The following is a 27,377-nucleotide window of genomic DNA, read 5'->3' on the forward strand; positions in this document are numbered from 1 at the left end:
ATATATATATATATATATATATATGTATACAGGTATCCCCCGCTTAACGAAGGTTCACACAACGAAATTTTGCTACAATGAAGGTTTCATTTTACTACCATCTGCTCGTTTAACGAACACCAAACTCTGTTTTATCCAGGTAATTTTTTCCAAGCTTGAAAGCACAGCCGTATCACGCAAGCCGACAGGCTTTTGAATACACCAGGTGCTGTCAATACTAAGGCCTGCCTCAGGAGAAATCCTGGGACACCTGTGGAATCAAGATCAAGATCAAGCCTCTCATGGACAACACGCGAACCAGCAACAGCAACAGCTTGTCTTCCCTCACTCAACTTACCACCAAAACACCCTGCAATGTAGCCTAGCGTTCCTAAGAAGACCAGGAAGTCTCTTACTCTCGAAGTGAAGCTGGATATTATTCATAGACATAAGAGAGGCGAGAAAACCATAGCAATGCTCGCCACCATCTTGCCTCCATTTATTGTCTCTACTATTTTCAAGTCAGCAGACTATTAAGAAGGCTGGTGAGACCGTATCTTCCTTGGAAGCTAAAAGAACCACCTGAACTCGTTACTATAATGGATAAAATGGAAATCCTTGTGGAAATGTGGTACATAAGTTTTGTATGTGATACAATGATACGCCCTTTGTTTACATTCCACAGGTTGCCGGTTAGTGTCTTTCCCGTTTCACATTCCCTCCCTTCATAAATTTAAGATCATCAACATTGTAAAGTTACGTACATACATACATTAGTGTACATTATAATGACTTAAATTAAACTGCCTAAATGTTTAACTTCATACTTTTTACTTTCATTAAAACTTTTACTGTACTATGATGCACTCTCGTTTTGTTTACTCACAATGGAAGTTCAAGTCAGGGGTTAAACTTGTTATAATTGGTTTGCTTAACAGAGTTTCACTTAATGAAGAGTTTTTAGGAATGTAACCCCTTCGTTAAGCGGGGCTTGCCTGTATATATATATATATATATATATATATATATATATATATATATATATATATATATATATAATCTATTGTTGTACTAGCTTGTAATAGTAGGAACAGTGGCAAGGATGACACCGATGGAAGTAACAATGGTAGTGTCTGCTGCAGGTAACTTAGAAGGAGGTAACAGGGCGGGTTTTGCGGTGTTCCTTGATCCTGGGCAGCTGATAGATCTTTTCAGCCTGTGCGTTGATCCTTGGGAACTTTTGGCGCAAATCAGGCAGCGGCTGGAACACCTCCTCCATGGCACGCCCGATGGCCAGGTCCGCCCATGTCATCTGCCGAGACACGGGAGTGAAAGCTGAGTGTTACTGCCATGGCCCCAGTTTTGAGAGAGAGAGAGAGAGAGAGTACAGTACTATGGCATATGATGTTTGTTGAGTAGGAGCACGATGCATTGACGTCATTATTTGTAAGTTTGTAAATGACGTATTGAATATGCTCATAAGAGTAATTTCCTATTCCTCTTCCTATTTCTGGTTATAGTAGACCTTGCTCTGTTACATGCATGTGATGGTTGTTTTGCCTCAACTTGTTAGTGATAAATTGCTCCTGAAGGTCTTATCCTGAATACATTTGGTGTCAAGTTCTTCATGTCATGTGTAAATATATTGTACTATGTTCATTCCTTAATTTCTATGAGGGAAGAAGTCATCTGACCTTACCTCATCTCATTCTTGTCCTTCATCTTTTTTTATGTTATTTTCTGTTCCATTTCCATATTGTCCATGAAGAGTATTGTGCTATGCCCTTTCTCCATGCATTATCTTGCACTCCCTCACATCTTGTCTTTCTATATCTTTCCTTTATGTGTTAACTAATCACTATCCAGGCCTTGCAAATACTATATGGTGGATATATATCAAGTGAGGTAACAAGGGAGATGTGGATGTAATTTCTGGGGTTAGTAAGTATGATGGGGCAAGAATTCAAGGAGATAAGAAGAAACTGGCTCTCTAGCTGGATAACAGGTAATAGTTACAGAAATTGGTTGTAAGTGCAAAATCAGTGGAGAGCTTAAAAACAACATTAAACAAATTAGATGACAGGGACAGCCATGTGTTGATTCTTGCAGCTTTCCTTATGTTCCTAAGTTCTAATTTCCAGTTGTGGTTGACGAGAGAGCTTGGCAACCTCACCTTGTCCTCAACGAACCACTCCTTGCCCTGCAATTGTTGTTCTAGACGCTCCATCAGTGGCCCCAGCGTCTGTGGTAAGTACTCCTCTCTCAGCTTCTTCTGCTTCTCCTCTTCAGTCTGGTCCTCCGGCGAACTGGTGGTAGACAGCCAAGATGTATTAGACTAAGAGGTGAACGCACTTCAGTCTTGAAATCATTGACGTAGCGCGGGAGGCTTTTAAAACCCAGAATCGTGACGTCAGCATGTCAACCAACTAGGACAAATTTTAATTGTGGAATATAGGTGTTCTGCATATTTCTTTTATTTGAGTGGTTATCTTTTAGTATCTTGGTTACTAAGTTTAGTAGATATAATGCCACTAACTGTATTTTGTTTCTTAGTGATTTGCAAGAAAATATGGGGATATGCCACCATCTCTACCATATGTTTTAATTTAAACTACCACCACATACTTACAATATTTGCATTTCCAACTTAATATTAGCTTCACCAGCATCTACTGTGATCGTTTCACAAGCATAGCACATACCACTGACTTTACTAGAACCACTACCATACCACATTCTTCACTAGAACTAAGATGTATTAAACTAGAACCACCACCACTTACTTTACTAGAACCTAGTATTACCACCACCACCACTTATTTACTACAAACACCATCACCACTTACAAAATACACAGTTTCTTACCTTTAAATGCTGGTGGATGGTTTATTCCCTGGCATCTGTGTCCTCGTGATGGCAGATTCTGATCAGGAATTGCATCCTGTCTTAAATTTCTCACAGTTCGTGGAACCGGCAAATTTAAAAGCTTGTACTTCAGATTTCGTTCAATCTGGGCTGAACTAAAATGTCGTTCACAAATCACACCATACTTAATATTAATATGGTCTGAACGGAAACGCTTATGGATCCACTGTCTAGCAAGGTTATCATTAGATGGGAATTTATGGTATCTTAGGTTGCTGTCATACTGGTGTACATCCAAATACAGCGCACACTCTTGCTTTACCCATTTAACTATTAATATCGTAATACAAAGCCCGTGAAAAGTACACAATTGCTGATAAAATCTGCCACACGTGAACACACCACCACAACACTAGACGTAAACAATACACATGGTGGCGTCAACGGTTCCAATAATGTCGAATTGCGTTCACCTTTAATACATCTTGGTAGAGACAGCAGTGTGGTGAGAGGGGGAGGGAGAGGGAGGGAGGGAAGGGAATACGTAAAGAAATAAGTGAAGGAGAGGCATTAGGAAATATGAAGGTGAATAAGAAAATAAAAGGAGATTGGAAAGAGATATCAGAAAGCATTTGTTTTGAGAGAGAGAGAGAGAGAGAGAGAGAGAGAGAGAGAGAGATTCATGGTGGCATTGCTCTCCCATCTCTGAAGAATATTTGGCAAATCTGATTAAACTTACTGTAGCCTGATGAAGCACTCCTTTGGAAGGGATGTCTCAGACTCCCTATGTTCCTATGCTCACAACATTATGAGTAGAAAAGGAAAGCTTATCTCTTTAACAAGGCCCCACGTTCTGCAGTATGCTCTTCCCTAATTTTTCTCTGCTCTCCCTCACTACTGCTCCATCACCTGACTCAACAGCTCTTAGCACACTCCCCATCCTCGAGGCACTGTGTCCATCACCACTCACACGATATCGAACAAAGCGAAGAGAACATCCTTAAATGTATCGACGAGGGCATCACACTGCGCGGCACGCCAAGAACATTGAGGCACCAGACCTGCCTTGGTGGCCAGGTAGCGGCCGATGGCTGACGATTGCAGTAACAATTCGCCGTCCACCTCCAGCGTTGGTAACTTGCCCCCGAGTGTTGCTGCAAGGGAGATGCATCATGTGTATAGAGGCAGTGTGTGAGTAACACAAAGTCTGGAGAGACATTTAACATGCATGTAGGAACACAATTTAGGGACAGCTGACTCACCTTTCTTTCTCTCGGGCCACTCGGACAGCTCGACCCTCTCCTGCGTGAATGGTATTTTCCCGTAGAGGAAGATCCAGCGGATGAGCTCCCCCATGCCGCGGCCGTTGAAATAGGTGAGCTTGTACTCAGGCATGATGATGACGGGGCTTGAAGGGAGACAAGGTGCTGCGTTACTGATTTATAGAGAGAAAACTTTTATTGTTGAACGTACGATGGCGGCGATCCCACAATGTACATGAAAAGATTTAAAGATGTGTTTCTTACAGTTTTTAGATTAATTTTTCCAAAGACAATAGAATGAGAGCACACTGTAAAAGAATAAAAGGACAAGTCATATGCAGCTATATGCATTAACAGCACAATGAAGAAACTTATACGTATACGTTATTATTAGTGTTTTATTTTTTGTTTTGTTTTATGGGCAAAAAAAAAAAAAAAAAAAAAAAGGCCCACGTGAATGCTGGTTCTCTAAAAGATAAGTAGAGGGTTAGCCAAAATTAGGGAGAAAATGTCTTGATACCTCCCTGTTAAAAGAAATCAAGTCGTAGGAAGACGGAAATACGGAAGCAGGTAGGGAGTTCCATAGTTTACCAGAGAAAGGTATGAATTGTTGAGAGTACTGGTTAATTCTTGCATTAGAAAGGAAGAAGAATGCCTTGTGCAGCGAGGCCGCAGAAGGAGGGGAGGTATGCAGTTAGCAAGATCAGTAGAACAGTTAGCATGAAAATAGCGATAAAAGATAGAAAGAGATGCAACATTTCGGCGGTGAGAAAGAGGCTGAAGACAGTTAGTCAGAGGAGGGGAGGTGATGAGACGAAAAGCCCTTGATTCCACCCTCTCTAATAAAACTGTGAGTGGAACCTCCCCAAACATGCGAAGAGTACTCCATACAGGGGCGGATAAAGCCCTTGTACAGAGTTAGCAGTTGGAGTGGTGAGAAAAACTGGCAGAGATGCCTCAGAACGCTTAACTTCATAGAAGCTGTTTTAACAAGAGATGAGATGTGAAGTTTCTAGTTTAGATTATGAATAAAAGACAGACCGAGGATATTCAGTGTGGAAGAGGGAGACAGTTGAGTGTCATGGAAGAAGAGGGGATAGTTGTCTGGAAGGTTGTGTCGAATTGATAGATGGAGGCATTGAAAACTACTAGATTTTCTCTGCTCTAAACGGAAATCTTAGAAAGATCAGAAGTCAGGCATTCTGTGGCGTCCCTGCGTGATCTGTTGACTTCCTAACGGGTTGGTAGTTTCTGAAAGGACGTGGAAAGATGTAGGGTGGTATCATCAGCGTAGGAGTGAATAGGGCAAGAAGTTTGGTTGAGATCATTAATGAAGAATAGAAAGTGGGTGACAGGACAAAACCTTAAGGAACACCACTATTAATAAGTTTATAAGTTCCTGTTTCTGTATTCATTCCGTGGCACACTAGGAGAACCTTTCAGGTAATGGAAACTATCATGGGCAGGTCAAGTCAGTATGCTACTGGTGGCGGTAGTAGTGGTGGTGGTGGTGAAGCTTCATTACTGTTACATTAAGAAAGATACTGGGATTCTCTCTCTCTCTCTCTCTCTCTCTCTCTCTCTCTCTCTCTCTCTCTCTCTTACAAATGACTGAATAAAATGTGGGAGTAAGAGATAGAAGGGCAGAGCACGACACGGAGGGCGGAAGTGGGTAGCGCGGAGAGGAGAGAGGGGCATAACACTGGAAGGGGCTGGTCATTGTGGGGAGTTAGCGAGTGTCTCTCACTGATACGCGGAGGAATGCTTGTCATGGTGATGAAGCTTTGAATAAATTCTGTACAGAGCACACCTGTGCTGAAAACGTGACTGCCGTTGCTTTCCTCCCTTCTCGCTTGCTACTGTCATACTACTACTACTACTACTACCAATGAAAATGAAGTCATAGGGAACAAAATAAGTCCGTCATAACTACACCTATCTATCTATCAATCTATCTATCTACCTCTAGATTTATTTATCCTCTATGTATTTTTGTCTGGGTTTACGTAAGTTACAACGCAAAGAACTGTAATTTGCGTACACAACAGGCTGACATGTGAGGTGATGTTAGTTAGGATTATTTGCAGAGATTTATTGGTGTGTGTGTGCGTGCGTGCGTAATTCAATGTTTGATCTGCTGCAGTCTCTGACGAGACAGCCAGACGTTACCCTACGGAACGAGCTCAGAGCTCATTATTTCCGATCTTGGGATAGGTCTGAGACCAGGCACACACCACACACCGGGACAACAAGGTCACAACTCCTCGATTTACATCCCGTACCTACTCACTGCTAGGTGAACAGGGGCTACACGTGAAAGGAGACACACCCAAATATCTCCACCCGGCCGGGGAATCGAACCCCGGTCATCTGGCTTGTGAAGCCAGCGCTCTAACCACTGAGCTACCGGGCCGTGTGTGTGTGTGTGTGTGTGTGTGTGTGTGCGCGCGCGCGCACACACACACACACACACACACACACACACACACTTAATGCAGGTGTTACGGACTAAAATGTGAATGCATGTTTGATGTTAGACTGCGAGTGACTGATTCAGTAGTACCAGTACTCACAGTGGCGGTGTGGGGCTGTGGGCGGCGGTGGTGGTGTCAGCAGTGGGCCGTGGCGGCAGGCTTAGGAAGACCACCGCCACCAACGCCATTTATAAAGGGGAGAAACAAACACATAATGCTGACAGAGCAAAAATGTTTGTTGGCCATCTTGAGCTGAAGAATGTATGGTTCACAATATGGCACTAGTGGAATGTTTGTATGGCACACCCATCGTGTTTTAAGAAATTACAAACAGGGAGGATGACTTCATTTCTCTCCGTCGTGTTTTAAGAAATTACAAACAGGGAGAATGACTTTATTTCTCTTGTGGATTCAAGCGCCGCAGACACTTATTGGCATCGAAGGATAGAGGTCGCCACTGTGGCCTTGGCCGTCAGACACGACCCTCTCGGCTTGCGTACAGGGTTGCCAGCAGGTGTAGCCTTAAAAGGCTCTAGAGGTCAAACATTTTGGCTGTTTTTAGTCTTTTGTAGTGCTCAGGATAGTCAGCACATATTCAACTATTGCCCCTCCAAAGTAAATGTATTATTATTAGTTAGTGTAAGAAAACGTGTTTCAAAATTATCTCTATACATATGCTAACATCATGCATGCATACACTATTCGTGTTTCGTTTTGGTTTAGTAACTTTAGTACGTGTGTACATCGGACCCCGGATCATATGATGGCAATGGTAAGCCCTCATGCTCGATCGCCTCTTCAGCCTCGTTTGGTGTCACGACTCGCGACAGGCAGAATTTTGATGAAATGCTGCAAGTACATTTCAAGCAAGACAACATCCAAGAGTCGTCCATATGGACCATCACTGAGCATACTTAATAAACTTGATTTTGCAGAATATAGTATAAACTATAACATGGAACATCTGCTCCATCTAGCTTATTAGTGATTTTTTCTTTATCAAGCTTAAATAGATATATTTTATTTTCCATACCATTTAAATTATGGTGTAATAAGCTAGGTTGGCCTTTTTTTCTGATCTTTTCGATCAAAAGTGTGGCCTCTTGTGAACTAGACATCTGGCAGCCCCGCTTGGGTGTGCCATATAGGGAGAGCGGGAATTAAGATGGTCCCGGGCTGTTTGCTCCTACTGTCGAATTTTCTCTCTCTCTCTCTCTCTCTCTCTCTCTCTCTCTCTCTCTCTCTCTCTCTCTCTCTCTCTCTCTCTCTCTCTCTCTCTCTCTCTCTCTCTCTCTCTCTCTCTCTCTCTCTCTCTCTCTCTCTCTCTCTCTCTCTCTCTCTCTCTCTCTCTCTCTCTCTCTCTCTCTCTCTCTCTCTCTCTCTCTCTCTCTCTCTCTCTCTCTCTCTCTCTCTCTCTCTCTCTCTCTCTCTCTCTCTCTCTCTCTCTCTCTCTCTCTCTCTCTCTCTCTCTCTCTCTCTCTCTCTCTCTCTCTCTCTCTCTCTCTCTCTCTCTCTCTCTCTCTCTCTCTCTCTCTCTCTCTCTCTCTCTCTCTCTCTCTCTCTCTCTCTCTCTCTCTCTCTCTCTCTCTCTCTCTCTATATATATATATATAGAGAGAGAGAGAGAGTGTTTGGCGGCTTTTGCGCCGCTGTGTGCCTTAAAATCACTGAGGGATGCATGCCAGTCCTGCTCTTCCAATCCTCCTCCTCCCTCTAACAAGTAACCTTAATATCTCATTATACATATATTTTTTAGCACGACATTCATAACTTGCTCCAATCTGATGTCCCTCTCATGCACAACAACGCTGCAATGACGAAAAGTTGGAAGTGTGTGTTGGTATATCTCGATCTGTAGTACCGGAGCGGAGGAGTACAGTGGAGGATTGGAGCAGTGTGGAGGAAAGTAGGGATGGGACGGATGCGATAATCTCTTCCAATGTTCAGAGGGAGTGTCACTTGCATGAACATCCTCCCTCTCTCTCTCTCTCTCTCTCTCTCTCTCTCTCTCTCTCTCTCTCTCTCTCAGTAATGTATTTGGAATTAATTGTTTTAGTTGATTTAGAAATAGTTTATTTTATCAGTGGTCCGAACATTACATATCTGTCACGTGCCAGGCTGATTGTTGGCAAAATTAGTGACAAACTATACTGAAAACATCAATAGAAAAAATAATAACAACAATAGATGATGATGGAGAGAATGGATGAAGTACTTTCAGGTGTCACGTAGTGTGTTCGTGACGTGAGTGTTCCCGAACTAACCTTCCGGTGTGGCAGTGAGGCGCACACAGCACTGTGCTTCCGTGAAAGGGAAAGAGAAATGTACGTGTGGTAGAGAAGAGAGAAGGAATGTACCAGTGCTTTACGAAGGCACACATGAAAGCATTTTTATGGTGGAGACAACGCCTGAGTGACCACAAGGAGTAGTAAGTGGTAATAGTAATAGAAAGTACTCGTGATGGTAATGTCGGGTCGCCTTGTGTGCGGGTCGCTGTGTTCGGAAAGCTGTTTATGCCTCCTCACCAGTGTAGAAGGATGTGTCAGGTCTCATGGTCAATTTAGAAGGGTAAGTTTTTAGGCCTCTTCGCCCTCCACTCCTTGATCTTGGGCAACTGCTGTATCTTCTCGGCGTGGGCAGCGACGTGGGGATACTTACTGACTACATCAGAGAAGTGAAGCACCATTTCATCAATGGAGCGAGAGATAGCCAAGTCAGCCCAAGTCATCTGTAGAGAAAAAGAAAAAAGTTTAAGGGACGTAAAACAAAAGATACCGTCGCTAACCTAACTGATCATGAAAGGTAAGAGAGAGAGAGAGAGAGAGAGAGAGAGAGAGAGAGAGAGAGAGAAACTAGCTTCCTCGCTTATGCTCTCCTGTTATTAAACGCATTCTTGCTGAGGTACAGCGCACACACACACACACACACACACACACACACACCTTGTCCCCAATGAGCCACTGCCTGTTCTCCATCCTCTTGTTGACCTTCTCCAGCACCGGTACGAGTGTCTTGACCACGTACTCCTCCCGCAGCTCTTTGTCCTTCTCCTCCTGGCTCTTGTCGGAAAGCCTGTAGGTGAGCGAGCCGTGGGTGAGTGCACGAGAGAGAGAGAGAGAGAGAGAGAGAGAGAGAGAGAGAGAGAAAGAGAGAGAGATTGTATCTGATAATATTTTTGCAGATTTTTGCTACTGCAACTGCCGCAAGATACTGCACGGGCAACAAGAAGCCGCGGCATATATGTAAACTGAACTCAGTTAGACTTTAACCCCTTGAGTACCATGACGCTTTTCCATATTAATTCTGCTTACTATTTGGTGATTTTTATACAGCTTCGCTTCAGAAACCTATAAGGAAGATATAGAATAGTGAAGACTGTGGCCATTAATCTTTTGATCTCCAGAGACCCGTCCTAATGTCAATACTCGTAAAATGGTCTAATCGTACACAAATCTCAAGGAAAAAAATGTATCCCAGTATTGAAGGGGTTAAGTGGATATTGTTATCGAGGATCAAAGCACAGGTGCACCATGCAAAGAACATCCCTGGGAGACAGTTACTGTTGTTGTTGTTGTTAATGATGGTGTCGGTGCATGGTATCATTACAACTTTCATTTGCCAGAGTGGTGTAACTTTATCCTTTACTCCCTCACGTCCTCCTCCTCCTCCTCCTCCTCTGCCCTCAACCTCCCATCCCCAGCGTGGAGCCCTAAGAGAGACTCACATGATCTTGTACATATCCGTCAACAGCTCTTTGGCGGTCTCCACAAAGGCGTCGCAGTAGCAGGCTTCGAGGGTGTCGTCCGGGGTGAGTCCAGCGACCTTAGCGGCGTAGCGGGCGATGGCCATGGACTGCCACAGAGGCTTGCCATCGATGTACAGAAGGGGTAGCTTACCTCCGGGCGTGACTGAGGGAGGGCAAGGGGGACACTTTAGAGGGCGAATAACAAGTTTGCGACAAAGCGTGAGAGAGAGAGAGAGAGAGAGAGAGAGAGAGAGAGAGCCAAGAAGAATTAGGTTTGGCATTGTATTGTATATGAGAGGCAGCTTTCCTTAGAGCGCGGCTGCGGACGAGAGTGAAAGGTGAATACTTGAAAGGGAGAAAAAACAAGTTTGCACCGTAGGGAAGCGGAGTGGCGGTCAAGAGGGGACAGAAGTTTAAAGTCAGCGATTCTGGTAAGTGGGAGGCGGGATGGGATGACACTTACGGGTAACGTAAAGGTGAATGCTCATCCCAGAAACATTCCTACTTACCGGCTTGATGAAGAGAGGGAGGAAAGGGAGGAACACGAGACTGGCTGTAAGAGGGGTATCACATAACAGGAGTCACGCAGGACGGTGACACAACAGAATCACGCAGGAGAGAACAAAGGGGCGCAGCACACATGTAGACTGAACTCATCGTCATAATTCAAATGGATATTGTCACGGAGGATCACGACATAGGTGCACCATGAAAAGAACATTATTAGGAGACCGCAGATCATCATGGGGGAAGACAGCAAGAGGGATCTCGTCACGACCATTACTAAGCCTTCCATTGTTACGGCTACTGAGGCTAAGTGTAACGGACTAGATTTTTTAGAGTGCGAGTCATACCTCCGCTACTTTGAAACGGCTATAGGTCAAGTTACATAGGGTTTTAAGGATGCTTGGATGACTATAGCGACAGATTAACAAAATTGATATATGAAATGATTAAAAAATACACTCTTAAGAACCTAGGTAATGAACTCTATGGTCTTTGAAAATAGCGTTGGTGAAACGGTAAAGCATTTCTGACCGATAGATTAATGAGGAGAATGAAATATAATAGTACCAGTAGAGCTACAGTAAAGTTAATGAATGGACAGAGGGATGATTAGAACAGCACAGAACACTCACCCTTCTTCTTCTCGGGCCACTCAGACATCTCAACACGCTCGTCAGTGAAGGGAATGTCTCCATACTGGAAGATCCAGCGGACGAGTTCTCCCAGGCCGCGGCCGTTGAAGTAGACCAGCTTGTACTCGGGCATGGCGGTGGTGGTGGTGGTGGTGGTTCTGGCGTGGAAGGAAGGTGTAGTGAATTAGGTGCGGGTGGTAGCGGTGTTGGTAGCAGTGTTGGTGGTGGCGCAGTTGTCTGGTGCGGTGCCGGTGTCTGAGTCTCGGAGGGCTGTGCTCCGGCTCCTAAAGAACAGGGAAGGGAAGGGAAGGGAAGGAGGAGGAGGAGGGAGAGTAGGGAGGGAAAGAAAACAATGAGGGGAAGGAAAAAAAAGAAGAGGAGGAGGGAGGGAGGGAGGGAAGGAGGAATAAAAAGAAGAATGTCGGGTGGGAGAGAAAGGAGGAGAGGGAGAGAAGAGGGAGGAGAGGTGTTGTGCATCTCTCTCTCTCTCTCTCTCTCTCACACACACACACACACACACATGCTTCGGATGAATAAAAAGTTTACATGCACACACGCCTCGCATCAACATTGCTAGTACCTTTCTTAAAACACAGATTTGCTGCACACGCACACATATACGGATCACAGTTCTCGTAGGAAACACAAACTTAGCTTACCGAGCGAATATGCGTCGGTATTCAGTGGTCAGTGGCTGCGGAGACACTGAGAGGCGGCGGTGGTGGAGTGGCTGTTATAGGGCTAGTTATCGCTTCAAGGCCACGTGGTGCAGTGAACTGTTTAGCTCACAGAGGGAGTTAGTGATGGTGGTGACGGCAGTGCACTGTCATGCATATTGTAGAGTTTGATTGTCAACCTGGCATTTGTCATCGTGATTTTTTCCCCTCTTTTTCTTTTAATGCATGTGTATTGCCTGATCCTCACAGCATGTTTATTAATTGTATAATGCAATGAACATAATTCGTGGCAATTCTTGTGTAAATTATGCCTACCTATTTCCACCTATTGTTCCCGTGAGTCTAGGTAAATTGCTTGAAATCAGTAGCTCGAGAGGAAATTGCTCGAAAAATAAATTATCGAATTATCATTTGCTCGAACAGTAAATTGGTGGAAATGGTTCGAAACACTCACTGTAGCAGTCAGTCTTCCAGGGCCTTCCCTCTGTGCTGGATTGCCACACGTATGGCTCTACCATTCTTTCCATAACAACCATATTCACTGTCATTAGCTCTGTCTTAGAGTGTTTCCTTAATTGTTGATACTCGTCACTGGATTACATATTGTTGATATTGTACATTTGCTGGATTTAACAATAATAAGACACCATAAAATTCCAATCACTTCCTTCAACCAACTATCAACTCACAATACTGATGATCATTTTCCTGATCGTTAAATATTCAATTTTACTTATATTTGTTTATATTTATATTTCAGTAATGGATCTAACTTTTGTTGAGAACGAAAAACGGAAGAAGAAATTGTTTGGATATATATATATATATATATATATATATATATATATATATATATATATATATATATATATATATATATATATATATATATATTCAATTAACAACAATAATATTTTGTGATATTCTTTGGATAGAGTATTTTATAAATGTGGGCGTTCTTAATTGTAACTGCTCAGTTGGCAATGATTAAGTTGTTTTTATACCTTATTTTTTTGGATATTTATGATTCACTTTCGATATTTCTCATTTAATCAGTATTTTCGAACAATCTGCCTTTCGAGCAATTAATAATTTGATAATTCGGCCAATCGATTTCGATCAACTTGCCGGGTACCCATTCCCATCCATACATGTGCCTCATCTCATTTTAAAAAGTTCTTTATTGAGCCCATACCGTGCATGAATCACTATTTGAGAACCAAAAACTATTCCTGATCATCAAAGGACGTGTGTGTAAATGTCACTTGTTTTTCCCCGACAGAAGGCTGAAAGACCCGCGAGCTCCCTATACAAGCAGGCAGGGAAGGAAGTCTTGCTCTCTTGTTGCTTTAGATTCTCGATGAGTTATATATGTTATCATCTATTACTATCCTCTTTAGCTTTCTTTATAGCCTCTCTCTCTCTCTCTCTCTCTCTCTCTCTCTCTTCATTTATTATGCCCACATATATCCACTACTAACCTATTATAATTCAATGTTGTGCAGAAACTATCCAACTTATTTAATTCCTTTTAGATTACAACTCAAGAAAATAGTAAGAATAATAACAAATAGTATTTTTTTTGAACATACAAATCCTCTCTTCAAAGAAACAAAAAAGTTAAAACTAGGTGACATTACTAAATTAGCTATCGCTATTTACATGTATTCAAATAAGGACAAAATACAGACCTTCCTTTCATCTCATGACCACAACACCTGCAATCGTGATAACTTCATCATTCCTCCTCATCGACTTACAAAATTTCAGCACACGGTTTCTTATCTAGGGCCTCGTGTATGGAACTCTCTACCTTTTCAAATTCGGAATGCACCCTCTGTCACCACATTTAAAAAGAAGATTTAAAAACCAAATCTTAGCCACCTACTAATTTGAAATATTTCCTGATGCACTACCTTATATTGAGATCATCAGTATGCTAATGTTATTCTTTCTACGTTACATACTGTAGAATATTTGATATTCCTATATTTCATTGTTATATATATATATATATATATATATATATATATATATATATATATATATATATATATATATATATATATATATATATATATATATATATATATATATATATATATATATATATATATATATATATATATATATATATATATATATATATATATATATATATATATATATATTACTTATTATTACTATTTATTATATTTTCTGTATTATTTATTATCATTATTAATTATTATATCTGTATCTGTTATAACTGCATATTTATTTATTATATTTTTGATTTGCATCCATATGTCTCTACAATTATCATTGAAACTGAACTGTATGTACTACATGTATCCTTGTTGCCATCTGCCACACTACATATCCATCATTTACTACCACTTGACCTGAAGAGCTTTGCTTTATAAAGGATAACTACAGCCACACGATGTATGTATGTATATATCTCCATTGTAACTTTGTTATTAATAAATGTTCAAATGTTCTCTCTCTCTCTCTCTCTCTCTCTCTCTCTCTCTCTCTCTCTCTCTCTCTCTCTCTCTCATTTCCATGTGAAAAAGAAAGAAGGCAAGGAAGGAAAGAGGAACAGGTCAGAACTCATCCCAGACACTCTGATTTTGTTTTTGATCTCAAGAGCGAATGAAGGGAAAACTTTGGGGCTGTTAACCCAAAACTGTAAAAAAAGAAATCCGATAGGGAAGCAAAAAAGACGGTCTGGTCTGGTGGCATCTTTTTGTGAAGATTATTGCTTTATGGCTGGTCTGTCCGTGATGGAGAGAGAGAGAGAGAGAGAGAGAGAGAGAGAGAGAGAGAGAGAGAGAGAGAGAGTCAGTCACCATGAATACGCTCTTTCCTCTTGACGTTTCATGTTCTTAAACTCAAGATAACACCTGCTGCGTTACCTGTCACCACTCCCTTCACTGTATCGCAATGGTGAGGATGAGTGATGACGAATGATGATGATGATGATGATGGTGATGACGATGACGAATGATAATGATAAATGGTGATGATGATGATGCTGATAAATTTTTTGAGATACAGTGAGGCATAGTTTATACAATTTATATAATTTATGTAAGATGCGTACTGGACAGTGGTTAAAGAAAAAAGCAATGTGAGGCAATAATCCCTATACGAAAATACTCTAAAATGTTTTATAAGAATGAGAGAAGTGTATTATAACATTATGGCAACGGAAAGTGGAAGAGTGGACAGGGGAGTAGAGGGCAAGGCTTTCTGGTGGAGCTTGTGTGGAGGGTGGGTGTGGATGAGTAATGGTGACACTGACATTGAAGATTCACTTGAGGCAGGCAGGCCGAGGTGTGGTAATACTGTTACTGCCGGCCACTGAGCTCGAGTCTCGCCCACCACACTTCCTTAAAACTTGCTAAGAAGTCCCCGTCACGTGTTGCGGCGACACACTCTATAAGCCTTGTGTCACACTGAACAGGCTTTCGTCACGGCCCGCTGCTGGTAACATTAATTTACCTCAGCAATTCCAAGACGTTTACTTTTTTTTCTTTTCATAAATTTTTTTTTACTTTCGTGCATGGTAATGTTTTATAAAGTTGTGCTTAAACACACACACACACACACACACACACACACACACACACACACACACACACACACACCTAAAATATATATGAAAGAAAGTTATAATACTCGTTTTCCTTCATCATTATTTTCTCTCCACGACTTCCCAGGTAGACCGGAAGTTCTCTCCTCCCTCCTTCATTCTTACCCTCCATTCCTCAACTCTCTCTCTCTCTCTCTCTCTCTCTCTCTCTCTCTCTCTCTCTCTCTCTCTCTCTCTTAACATACAATTACCTTATCATTGACATTGTATGAGTATTTGGTGTGTGTGTGTGTGTGTGTGTGTGTGTGTGTGACTCATTTGAGCAAGTGGAGAGTCTGTTACTGGTGGTATAGGAGGAGGAGGAGGAGGAGGAGGAGGAGGAGGAGGAGGAGGAGGAGGAGGAGGAGGAGCAGAAGGAGGAGAAGGAGGAGAAAGAGGAGGAAGGGGAGGAGGAGGAGGAGGAGGGGGAAGAGGATGAGGATGAGGAGGAGGAGGAGGAGGAGGAGGAAGTGATTGTAACCATGACTCTAAGATTTTACTTCTCTCTCTCTCTCTCTCTCTCTCTCTCTCTCTCTCTCTCTCTCTCTCTCTCTCTCTCTCATACTACCTGCCGACCTTCTCATCCTCCCTACCTCCCTCCCTCCCTACCTCCCTCCCTCTCTCTCTACCTCCCTTCCTCTTTCTTTCCCTCTCACAAATCTTTTCTCTCCCATTCTTTCGCTTATTTCTTCCCTCCCTTCTTAATTCTTTCTCTCCCCCTCCTTCCGTTTCCCTCCTCCCTTAATTCTTCTTTCCCTTCATTCAACTTCCTTCCCTCTTCCTTCGTTCCCACAAATAGCAAACAAGAAATAGATGGAAGGAAGAAAAAAAAAATGATATGAAGATTAATAATTCCTACGTAAGAGTTAGGAGTGTCATTATCATCATCATCATTATCATCATCATAATCATCATCATCATCATCGTCATGGAAGTTTTCAGTTAAGTTGTATTTAAGATATAGCTTCACTTTTCATCACTCATTGTTACCTTATTGTCATTTTCTTTTTACATTTTCTTTATCGATGGTGTCACCCTTATCTCCTTCGTTCCTTCTTTCACAGTCTTTCTTTGCTTCCTTCCTGAACCTCAACTTCTCTTCCAGTTCTTCTTTTCTATTTTTTTCCTTCATTTCTAGTTCCTTTATTCATTTCTCCCTTTCCCTCTCCTTTTTTTTTCTTTTCTTCCTAATCCTTTTCCATTTTCCCTTACAGCATTTCTCTTCTAACTCTTCTTTTCTCCTTCTTCATCCCCAGCTCTTTTATTTTCTTGATTTCTTCCATCCTTATCTCAGCACTGCATGTAGCTTTTCTTCTCTACTTCTTTCTCTTTCTCTCCTTTTTACCTCTTTTTCTAATTTTTTCCATTTTTCACTTACCTCAAACTTCCTCCGGCTCTTCTTTTCCCCCTTTCCTTCATTCCCATCTTTTTTATATCCTTTTCTCCTTATCTCAGCACCGAATGTAGCTTTTATTTCCTATTTTCTTCTTCCTCCTCTTGACGGTGACGCGATTCTAACATATTCTTGCCGGGGATGTGACGAGAAGGTTCTATGCCAGCCCAGTCTCAAGGTTGACTCCCCCAGGGCAAGAGTCTCCCGCCACACACACACACACACTCTCTCTCTCTCTCTCTCTCTCTCTCTGCCACTGTCATTTTCTTTTGTTGTTGTTGTTGTTGTTGGCGGTGGTGGTGGTGGTGGTGTTGTGGTTGTTGTTGTTGTTGTTGTTGTTGTTGTTGTTGTTGTTGTTGTTGTTGTTGTTGTTGTTGTTGTTGATTTTGATGTTACTATTATACCATTTTCTCTTTTTTTTTTTATTTTTTTCTTGTTCTTCTTGTCCTTGTTCTTTTCTTATTGTCCTTCATCTTTTTCTTCTTTTTCCTCTTATTATTATTATTATCTTGATTTTCCTGTCTCTTTCTCCACTCTCTCTCTCTCTCTCTCTCTCTCTCTCTCTCTCTCTCTCTCTCTCTCTCTCTCTCTCTCTGTACTATCATCACAAGTGGCTTTTATCAATAAACACTGCCTCTCCCTTATCAGTACTGGCTGTGGGAAGGAGGAGGAGGATGCAGGGTAACAATGACGGTCTGACTTGCAAAGTGTGTCACGAGGGGGGAGGAAGCTGAGGTCTGACTGGTGGTGGTCGTGGTGGTAGAGGTAGTGGTGGTGGTGGTAGACAATGTAACTATCTAAGTATATGCGCAAGTACTGTTTCATCAGATGTCGAATAGCTCTTTTGACTCCACTCTTTTGTGACTATTATCTTCAGTGGGTCTTTTTTTCTTTTTCCTCTCTCTTTTTTTTTTTTTTTTTTTTTTTTAGTCTCTTTCGTTGTCCCAGGCCAGTTTCCCTCTCCTCTTACCACTTCTTCACTCAAACTGTTCCACGTCTCAACACATCTTTGTGGGAAACTATATTTTTTAACATCTCTCAGACATCTTCCCTTTCTCATCTTTTCACTATGCGATCTTGTGCTTCAAATGTCATATTCTTCTCTCAGGATCAGTTTCTCATTATCCACTTGGTCCATTCCGTGTGTGTGTGTGTGTGTGTGTGTGGGGTAGAGGCATTGGTGATGTTCTGTGTCATGTGCGTGTAGAAATTCTTTGGGGAGTTACGAAATGTGATAATTCAGGCGAGTTTCAGAGCATAAGAAAAGTTAAGAGAGACTATATTACTAAGTCATCAAGCCTCCACGTGACAGTCAGTCCCTCACATTACCTCACGTCACCTCACTGGTTTCCATCGATTATCTTCATCCATGAGTTTGTCTGAACATTGGGTAAAGCTTCCTGTTGACTCGACGCTAACAAACAAACTGACTCCTGACTCTGATTCATTCTTCTGCCACTGTAATTAAGGAGTAGTTTCCACCAGTCTTTTTTTAATCTGGAACTTGATGATCTTGACGCCGTTACTTCTTGTTTATATAGTCCTGGTTATTGTCTCTGAGGAAGATAAATGTCTCGGTTGAAAATACAAGGGTAAGTGAGTAAAGTTAAATAAGAAATTGCAAATGACTCAATCAATAATGCAACACTTGATTAGGAAAATGATGAATAAGTAATTAAGGGTCACGATTTCTTGTTTATATTGATATTTTTTCCAATTGTTTACTGCTTTCATTTATTCATTTATATATTTTCACTTTATTATTATTATTATTATTATTATTATTATTATTATTATTATTATTATTGTTATTATTAATATCATTGTTATCATTATTTGTATTATTATTATTATTATTATTATTATTATTATTATTATTATTATCATTATTATTTTATTTTATCTTATTTTTATTTATTTATTTATTTATTTTTTGTGTGTGTGGTGTCTTCCTTTCCGACGCTCTGTTGATATGAAGCACCATACACACCCACCACAGAGAGCTCACGCAGAGTGGCATTGAGGAGAGACACCGCGCATACGTATAACCAAAAGAAAACTGAGCCCAGAATGAACTTAAGTAGCGTTCATACCACATAACAACACAACATTATGAGGTGTTATATTGGCTCCCTCCCCCACCCACTCACTCTCTTACATGCCTCTTCTACATACATGCAGCTCCGTCTTTCATCCCGTCTCTCCTTACCTCCTCTTCCCGGCCTCCCCAGTGGTCTCCCATCCGCCTCATGATCTCTGAGGGCCAAGGTTACGCTGCACTAATCTTATCACTGGTAGGTATTACAAGTGAACATTCTCTTTTTCACTTCACTGCCTTGTTGTTACTCCTTCTCCGACACGTAATAATACACTAGAGATATACCATTATCAATATATCTTTGACGCTTCTCCTCAGCTCTCAAGAACAAGAGCACATACAGGAGTGCAGGTATAGTTCAATGAAGGCATGTTATCAAAGTGATGGTGGTTTGATTCGCTCTGTAGGACGATAATGAGTCTTTCTCAGTGTGTGTGTGTTTCACTGTTTGATTGATCTGCTGCAGTCTCTGACGAGACAGCCAGACGTTACCCTACGGAACGAGCTCAGAGCTCATTATTTCCGATCTTCGGATAGGCCTGAGACCAGGCACACACCACACACCGGGACAACAAGGTCACAACTCCTCGATTTACATCCCGTACCTACTCACTGCTAGGTGAACAGGGGCTACACGTGAAAGGAGACACACCCAAATATCTCCACCCGGTCCTCTGGCTTGTGAAGCCAGCGCTCTAACCACTGAGCTACCGGGCGTGTGTGTGTGTACTACTACTACTACTACTACTACTACTACTACTACTACTACTACTAATGATAATAATACGGTTTATTAGTAATTGCAGTACATACATAATGAAAGTGTACATATGGGGATTGAGGGAGACTTAAGATTAGAACCTTAACTTAGCTGTTTATGGTTGTTTATGGTTCGCACCATGAGAGGGATAACATTACATGAAGATGTACATATGGTGATTAAGGGAGATTCAAGCTGAGAACCTAACTTAGCTATTTATGGCTCGCACCATGGAGGGAATAGCACTATGAAGATAACGGTCAGTTCTTGGGGCCTTGAGTGGCATGACCACGTTTGTGTGTCGTGTGGCATGGATTGGCTGGGGCGCGTCAGGGGGGAGGAGATGCCGTAGCCGTGAGTGGCGCAGCAGGCCTCTACCCATCTTGACGAGGGCCGCTTGGTGTCTCGTTGCCAGTGTGGGGAGATCAAGGGTAGATAGGGCGTGATCATAGTCTGTATAAGCAGGGCCAAGTATGATTCTGCAGGCTCTTTTTTGGACATTTTCCAGTTGTTGGTGTTGAGTGAAGGTGAGGGAGGAAGACCACACAGGTGAGGCATACATAAATTTGGGCAGGATGAAAGTGATGTATATCCCCTTTAACTCATCAGCTGGCGTGCCCAGTGACTTAAGTCTGCGCAGCATGTAGAGTCTGTAGGCTGCCGATCTCACTGTGGCGGTAACGTGTAATTTCCATGTCAGCTGATCGTCCACTGTGACTCCGAGCAGCTTGGCTCACCGGACTACTTGGAGGGGGTGAGGACCCAGGGATAGTTGGGGGGCACTGCCGCCGAGGAGGTGCAGATATGCATTACTACAGTTTTGGTGTGGTTGATTATCATCCTGCTTTCCTCCGACCACTCCTGCAGGCTGTGTGTGTGTGTGTGTGTGTGTGTGTGTGTGTGTGTATTGGTGATTAATATGCAAATCAGGAGTTAAGGACAAATGATAAGTGAATTACAATTATAAATGACGCATGATGAATAATTGATGAGTAAGGAGGAGGAGGATTAGGAGGAGGAGGAAGAGGAAGGAGAGGAGGAAGGCGAGATAGTGGTGATGATACTGGTGTACAAATCTATTTTCGCTTAGCTCTATATGCGCAGTTTATATCAGGCTACGTTAAAAAAATAAATAATGTATTCTAGCTTCGAAGAAAACGAATGCAATAAAGGGATTACTTAAATATTTTATTCTAGGTTAATTTGTGGTGGTAAGTTTTTAGTACCACTGTGAACTGTGCATAGGTAGCGGCCTGGACACTCGCAGGCAGAGGAGGAGGAGGAGGAGGAGGAGGAGGAAGTGGTGATGGTGGCTGTAGGGGAACTGGTGAGAAGGATAAGGAAGGTGGAGGAAGAGGAGGAAGAAAAGGTGGTTGAATGCAGGGAGAAAAAAGATAGACGGGCTGCTGATGAGGGAAGAGAGGGGGATCGGAGGAGGTAACATCAGAAATATTCACAATCACCCACTAATCCCTCCACTGACAACCGACTCAACCTACTCACACATAGCTACCTTTCATTCACTGATCCATCTACCCATCCTCTTACCCACACACCTTACACTCATCCATCCATCCACCAACCCACCAAGCCACTTCTCTCTGTGTGTGTGTGTGTGTGATTTTCCTTTTTTTCTTTTTATCTATCACAGGCACAAAGCTCAGTAGACAGTCAGGCACATGCAAGAAAACTCCTACAGGAATGATGGCTGCCGCTGCCCTCACATGTGCGAAATAGATTTTAATTTTTTTATTTTTCGTGGTGCGGGGAGGGGACTACTAAAAGATTACATAAGTTCATGGATGGGGATGATAGACAGAATTAGTTTCTCTTTGTGTCTCACAACTCAAGGGGGCAGTCACAGCCTGTCCTCTAAAGACAACTCTCCTACTTCTCATAAAACTACATGCACTTACCACACACACACACCCTTCATTAAAAAAAAAAAAAAAAAAAAAAAAAATAATGGCGACTCCAAATTCAGCCTCGGAGTTCCCTTCTGGAGAGGGGACCAGAAATGTCCCCAGGTCGGACTGCCCTCTCGTTAGCGACCTAAAATGTCTTGACGACTCCCTCGATTTTTTCTTCACTAAATTCTGCAACATTCGCGGTCTTATCTGTGGAACACCACCTCTCCTCTACTAAACCTCATCTTTTTCTCACCGAAACACAGCTGTCTGAGGCAGCTGACAGTAGCCCCTTCTCTGTTTCCTCCTACTTCCTCTATTGTCATTTTTGCTCCAAAGCTGGATGTTACATCTATGTGCGCAACGACTTAACTTGCTCTCGTGCCCACGCTCTTGAATCTTCCGAGTTCTCCACTATCTGGCTTAGACTCAATAGTCACTCTCTAACTAAATTTATCTGTGCTGTCTATCTCTCCCCTAACTCCTCTAACTATAGTAAATTCTTTAACTATTTAACTTCCAAAGTGGAGCACATTCTGTCCCTCTACCCTTTCGCGGAGATCACCATTCTTGGAGATTTCAATGTTCACCACCAGCTCTGGCTTTCCTCTCTCTTCACTAACCATCCTGATGAATTAGCCTTCAACTTTGCTGTCTTCCATGACCTAGAGCAACTGGTGCAACACCCTACTCATATTCCTGACCGTGTTGGAGATACACCAAACATTTTTTATCTCTTCCTTACCTCTAATCCTTCAGCTTATGCTGTTACCCTATCTTCTCCGTTGGACTCCTCCGATCATAATCTCATTTCCGTATCTTTTCCTAGTTCTCCAATTCCTTCCCAGGATCCCCCTAAGCGGAGGTGTCTCTTCCGTTTTGTCTCTGCCAGTTGGGAGAATCCGAGGAGATATTATTCCGATTTCCTCTGGAATGATTACTGTTTCCGTGTCAGAGAGAGAGAGAGAGAGAGAGAGAGAGAGAGAGAGAGAGAGAGAGAGAGAGAGAGAGAGAGAGAGAGAGAGAGAGAGAGAGAGAGAGAGAGTGTGTGTGTGTGTGTGTGTGTGTGTGTGTGTGTGTGTGTGTGTGTGTGTGTGTGTGTGTGTTGAAGGCTTATATTTTTCCCTCCATCCCGTGCGCCCTAATCTTTCTCGTGAGTCTGTGATAGTAAAATGTAGGTATAGGATGTCATAACTATGAACAAAGTGTTGTTGGGCGGTGTCCCGCTGCACTGTTGGACCACACCGCCACTGCAGTGACAAAATTTTAGTTGGAGTGACAAGACGGTTGTTTGTGTGATTGTAGTGACATATTAACAATATTTGTACATTACTGATAGGAGAAAGACTCTTGAAAATATTTGTCATGATAGGAAAGCGCTTGTGAATATTGTACTAGTTATACTGAGACTTGTTAAATAGAGAGTGAGAGAGCTAACCTATCCTAACCTAACCTAACCTAACCTAACCTATCCTAACCTAACCTGACCTAACCTAACTTAACCAGTCCTATCCTATCCTATCCTAACCTAACCTATCCTATCCTAACCTAACCTAACCTATCCTATCCTAGCCTAACCTAACCTATCCAGCCCTAACCTAACCTAGAGACTATGAGTGTGTCACCAGCCACCACTTCAAGGTCTGATGGGTGGTGGCCTGTGTGGCGGTGACGGTGTGGTGTAGCGTGTGGTGACCCTCCATGAGTGGTGGTCGGTGTGGTGTGTCGTGGTGGTGCTCCGTGGCAGTAGACTCACAACCACTCAAGGGTCACGTGGTACATAACAAAGGTGAAAGCCATGGCCTGCGTACACCGCAGCAGGCTGTTCACTAGGGCCCTGCCACCCCGCGGGATGTCCTTCCCCTGCTTGGATGGGGACGGAATGGAAGGCTGCAAGACATCAGAGGACCTCCCGCGGGGCTCTCCCTTCCTGTGACGGAGCTGGGCCTGGGGAGCGGCCCACCTCTCGCCATCCCCGAGGTCACGGTGTTCGACCTCAGAGATCTCGCCAGTCTGAGGATTAAATTCCCTTTCCTGAGAAGACTGGCCTTGGGGAGCGACCCACCTCTGGCCATCCCCGAGGTCACGGTGTACGACCTCTTGGGTCAGGCTGGCCACGGTATCGTTAGCCTGAGAAATGTGTTCCCTTTGCTGCCGGGGCTGGGCCTGGGAAGCGGCCCGTCTCCGGCCATCCCCAAGGTCCATCAGGGTGACCTTGGGGGTGAGGACACAGTACGTGACCTCAGTGATCAGGCTGGCTCCAGAGTTGGTATACACAGCGTATGGAGGCAGGACGAGTTGGATGTCACCAGCCTGGAGGGGCAGGCTGGCGTGCTGCTCAGTCTTTGCTGGTTCTTGCTTGTCCTCCTTGGTTGTCTTTGGCTCTTCCAGGAGCCTTCTGCTGTAGAACACGGCAACAGGGGCTTGGTCTTGGGCCCCGTCAGCGCCACCTGCAGCATCCCCAGCCTGAAGGCTGAAGAAGAGCGCAGAGCGGCGCCCGATCCTGTTTGTTTTGAGCCCCGCCAGCACGTCGGCCAGCGGGATCTCACGGCGGGCCACTAGTGTCTCTCCCGCCAGGATGTCCACCCTGACGGGCGTGGCGCCGTCCTTCTTGGCGACCTTCCCAACGGCCATCAAGGTCCTGCGGGCAGACCTGTGCTGGCCTGGCCCTTCCCCCGCGCTGGGGAAGCTGAAGTCCCCCAGCAGGCGTCGGCCTCCCTTGCCTCTGCTGCAGGGCAGACAGAGGGTGAGGCGGTCGGCGCCGCCACACTGGCCCACCACCTCCAGGTGGGCCGACACTTTGAGAGTGCTGCACTGCTGACCCATCGCTCCAATCACTTTATCTTCTTGTTTTATTTTCTTCACTTTGATATGAATTGAAATGTTTCCTCGGAGCAGTTTTGTCAAATTGTGTTGAAACCAGATGGCGGCTCAACCGCCGCCGCACTCACTCACTCACTTACTCATTCACTCACTCACTCACTCACTCATTTACTGAAAGAAAAACACTGAGCAGTAGCAGTAGCAGCAGCAACAGTAGCAGTAGCAGCAGCAGTGGTAGTAGTAGTAGTGGTAGTAGTAATAGTAATAGTAGTAGTAGTAGTAGTAGTAGTAGTAGTAGTAGTAGTAGTAGTAGTAGTAGTAGTAGTTGTACTAATAGTAGTAGTACTAGTAGTAGTGGTAGTAGTAGTAATAGGAGAGACAGACAGACAGACAGACAGACAGACAAAGACAGACGAAAATTTTTACATGACAAAAATATATAAATTAATGAATGAAATTAAATAAAACACCTAAAACAAACAAAAAACACACACACACACACACACACACACACACACATACACACAAGAAAAATCACTGTATGCAAATGTGTGTGTGTTTCACTGTTTGATCTGCTGCAGTCTCTGACGAGACAGCCAGACGTTACCCTACGGAACGAGCTCAGAGTTCATTATTTCCGATCTTCGGATAGGCCTGAGACCAGGCACACACCACACACCGGGACAACAAGGTCACAACTCCTCGATTTATATCCCGTACCTACTCACTGCTAGGTGAACAGGGGCTACACGTGAAAGGAGACACACCCAAATATCTCCACCCGGCCGGGGAATCGAACCCCGGTCCTCTGGCTTGTGAAGCAAGCGCTCTAACCACTGAGCTACCGGGCGTGTGTGTGTGTGTGTGTGTGTGTGTAGGCCCGGCTAGACAAAGGGCGCCTATCGCCCTCACATGTTGCAGGAATGGCTCTGGTTTTATGAGGGTAAAGCAATAATTTTTAGGTGTCTGTCTGCGTGAGTGTTTCCGCGTGATGGCTTATGGTGTGGTCACACTACAGCTTTTCCTTTTTCTGTGACGCCCCCGACGGTCGTACAGGCCAGTTTTCTGCGATTGCAAACGACTGTCGTAACGATTGGGAGCATTTCAGTGCAAGGACACACAAAACGAAGGACGTCTACCTTCGTGGGGGTCTGAAGGTGGATGTTCACTCCTGGTGTCGGAGGCGGCCCCTCCATACTCATGTCCAATAGGCCTGCGATGTCTGGGACATCATACTCATCATGCCTTTCCTCTGTCCCATCGTCTTCGCTGAGTAAATCATCTTGAGAGCATGATGTGAACTGGGGCTAGTTTTTTAGGGAAACCACCGTCTCTAATGCAAGTTATAAAGGGAAGAAGCAAATACATGATTCTGACTGAGCGAAAATGTTTGTTGGCCATCTTGTTGAGTTGAAGAATGTATGGTTCGCAATATGGCACTAATGGAATGTTTGTATGGCACACAAACGTCGTGTTTTAAGAAATTATAAATGTCGTCAGGCGGATGAAGCCTCGTGCAACTCTCTCGGTGACGCATCAGAAGAAAAAGCACGTGAGGGACAGAAGGATTTAAGTATCTATCCTGAGGTTAACGGAAGTGGTGCGTTAAGCCCAGAGCGTAACTGATTAACGGTCAGGGACCTCTACAAAGGTTTCGATAAAAGACATGAACACCCATGACACAGGAATATTAAGGCCAACGGAGTCTTGTGAGTCATAGACACGGTAATCAGGAAACACGGTGACATAAGATATAAACAAAGGAATATTGAAAACAATGGAGTATTGTGAGCCATAGGGACGCAAACCAAATGCCGCTTAAAGGTTTATAAGAAATTATAAAAATAAGAGTGACATGAAATGTAAACAAGGGAATATTGAGAACAAGGAAAGTGGTGAGTCATATGCATGAGATCCGGTGATGTCTGAGTTAAAAAAATGAAAAGAGATTCATTGCACACAGGCGAGTAGCTGGTTATGGTTATGATGGACCTCACAAGTCGAAGTATCGGAATTAAGATGTAACGATTATCACAACACTTAAGAAGAGACGAGTAAACAATGTAAGAAAACATTTGTCCTTAAGAACAAATTCATCCTATGGTAAACTCTTGTAAGTTCTTAATCACGTGTATTGAAGTGAATGTAAGGCGAAGCAAAATACGAAAACCCCAGAAGACTGCTACTGGGTGTACTTCTCACCATGAGGTTTTGGGCCGTCATCATCTGCCTTGCCTATACGTGAGTAATACTTACAGGATTTTTCCAAAGTGCTGTGGTTTCTCGTGTTATGTATACTGTGTTTTATGTTAAGATATTTCTGTGATCACTCGCATGTAGTGATCACGGTGTTAGTTGTGTAGTTATGTTAGGATACTTGCGTTATGTGGATAGCGTGTTGCCGTGCGGATTGTCATAAGAAACCTTAAGGTAAACAAATAACTGAAGGAGTTGTGAACTTGCAGTTGAATATATTACATAAGATTAAAGTGAAGAGAATTATTTGGCGGATGTGGTCGTGTTTTTTTTAACATTGTTTTTGTTTGTAGTTGTTACGTTTTCTTACGTGTTATATGATAAATGTAATTTGATTTGAGATGCGATTGTGAATACTCCACGGAAGAACCCATTGGTCTT

General features: G+C 43.2%; 3 protein-coding genes across 3 annotated transcripts; all 3 read right to left on the bottom strand.

Annotated features, from left to right (window-relative positions):
- Positions 1-795: 795 nt before the first annotated feature.
- LOC123500006 (hematopoietic prostaglandin D synthase-like) lies at positions 796-6,837 on the bottom strand. Its single transcript, XM_045248601.1, has 5 exons — positions 6,680-6,837; positions 4,107-4,252; positions 3,815-3,998; positions 2,153-2,285; positions 796-1,291 (listed from the first exon to the last, which is right to left on the bottom strand). Exons 1-5 carry the CDS (start codon positions 6,766-6,768, stop codon positions 1,127-1,129), a joined length of 717 nt encoding a protein of 238 aa, XP_045104536.1. The 5' UTR covers positions 6,769-6,837; the 3' UTR covers positions 796-1,126.
- Positions 6,838-8,635: 1,798 nt separating this feature from the next.
- On the bottom strand, positions 8,636-12,280 carry LOC123499744 (hematopoietic prostaglandin D synthase-like). The gene is made up of 5 exons (XM_045248182.1): positions 12,123-12,280; positions 11,464-11,621; positions 10,304-10,487; positions 9,522-9,651; positions 8,636-9,307 (listed from the first exon to the last, which is right to left on the bottom strand). The coding sequence occupies exons 2-5, from the start codon at positions 11,594-11,596 to the stop codon at positions 9,140-9,142; spliced, it is 615 nt and encodes a 204-aa protein (XP_045104117.1). The 5' UTR covers positions 11,597-11,621; positions 12,123-12,280; the 3' UTR covers positions 8,636-9,139.
- A 7,908-nt stretch (positions 12,281-20,188) lies between these two features.
- LOC123500043 lies at positions 20,189-20,735 on the bottom strand. Its single transcript, XM_045248665.1, has one exon. It carries the CDS (start codon positions 20,651-20,653, stop codon positions 20,219-20,221), a length of 435 nt encoding a protein of 144 aa, XP_045104600.1. The 5' UTR covers positions 20,654-20,735; the 3' UTR covers positions 20,189-20,218.
- Positions 20,736-27,377: the final 6,642 nt, after the last annotated feature.

The sequence above is a fragment of the Portunus trituberculatus genome, chromosome 50, assembly GCF_017591435.1.
Source record: "Portunus trituberculatus isolate SZX2019 chromosome 50, ASM1759143v1, whole genome shotgun sequence".
Classification (NCBI taxonomy): domain Eukaryota; kingdom Metazoa; phylum Arthropoda; class Malacostraca; order Decapoda; family Portunidae; genus Portunus; species Portunus trituberculatus.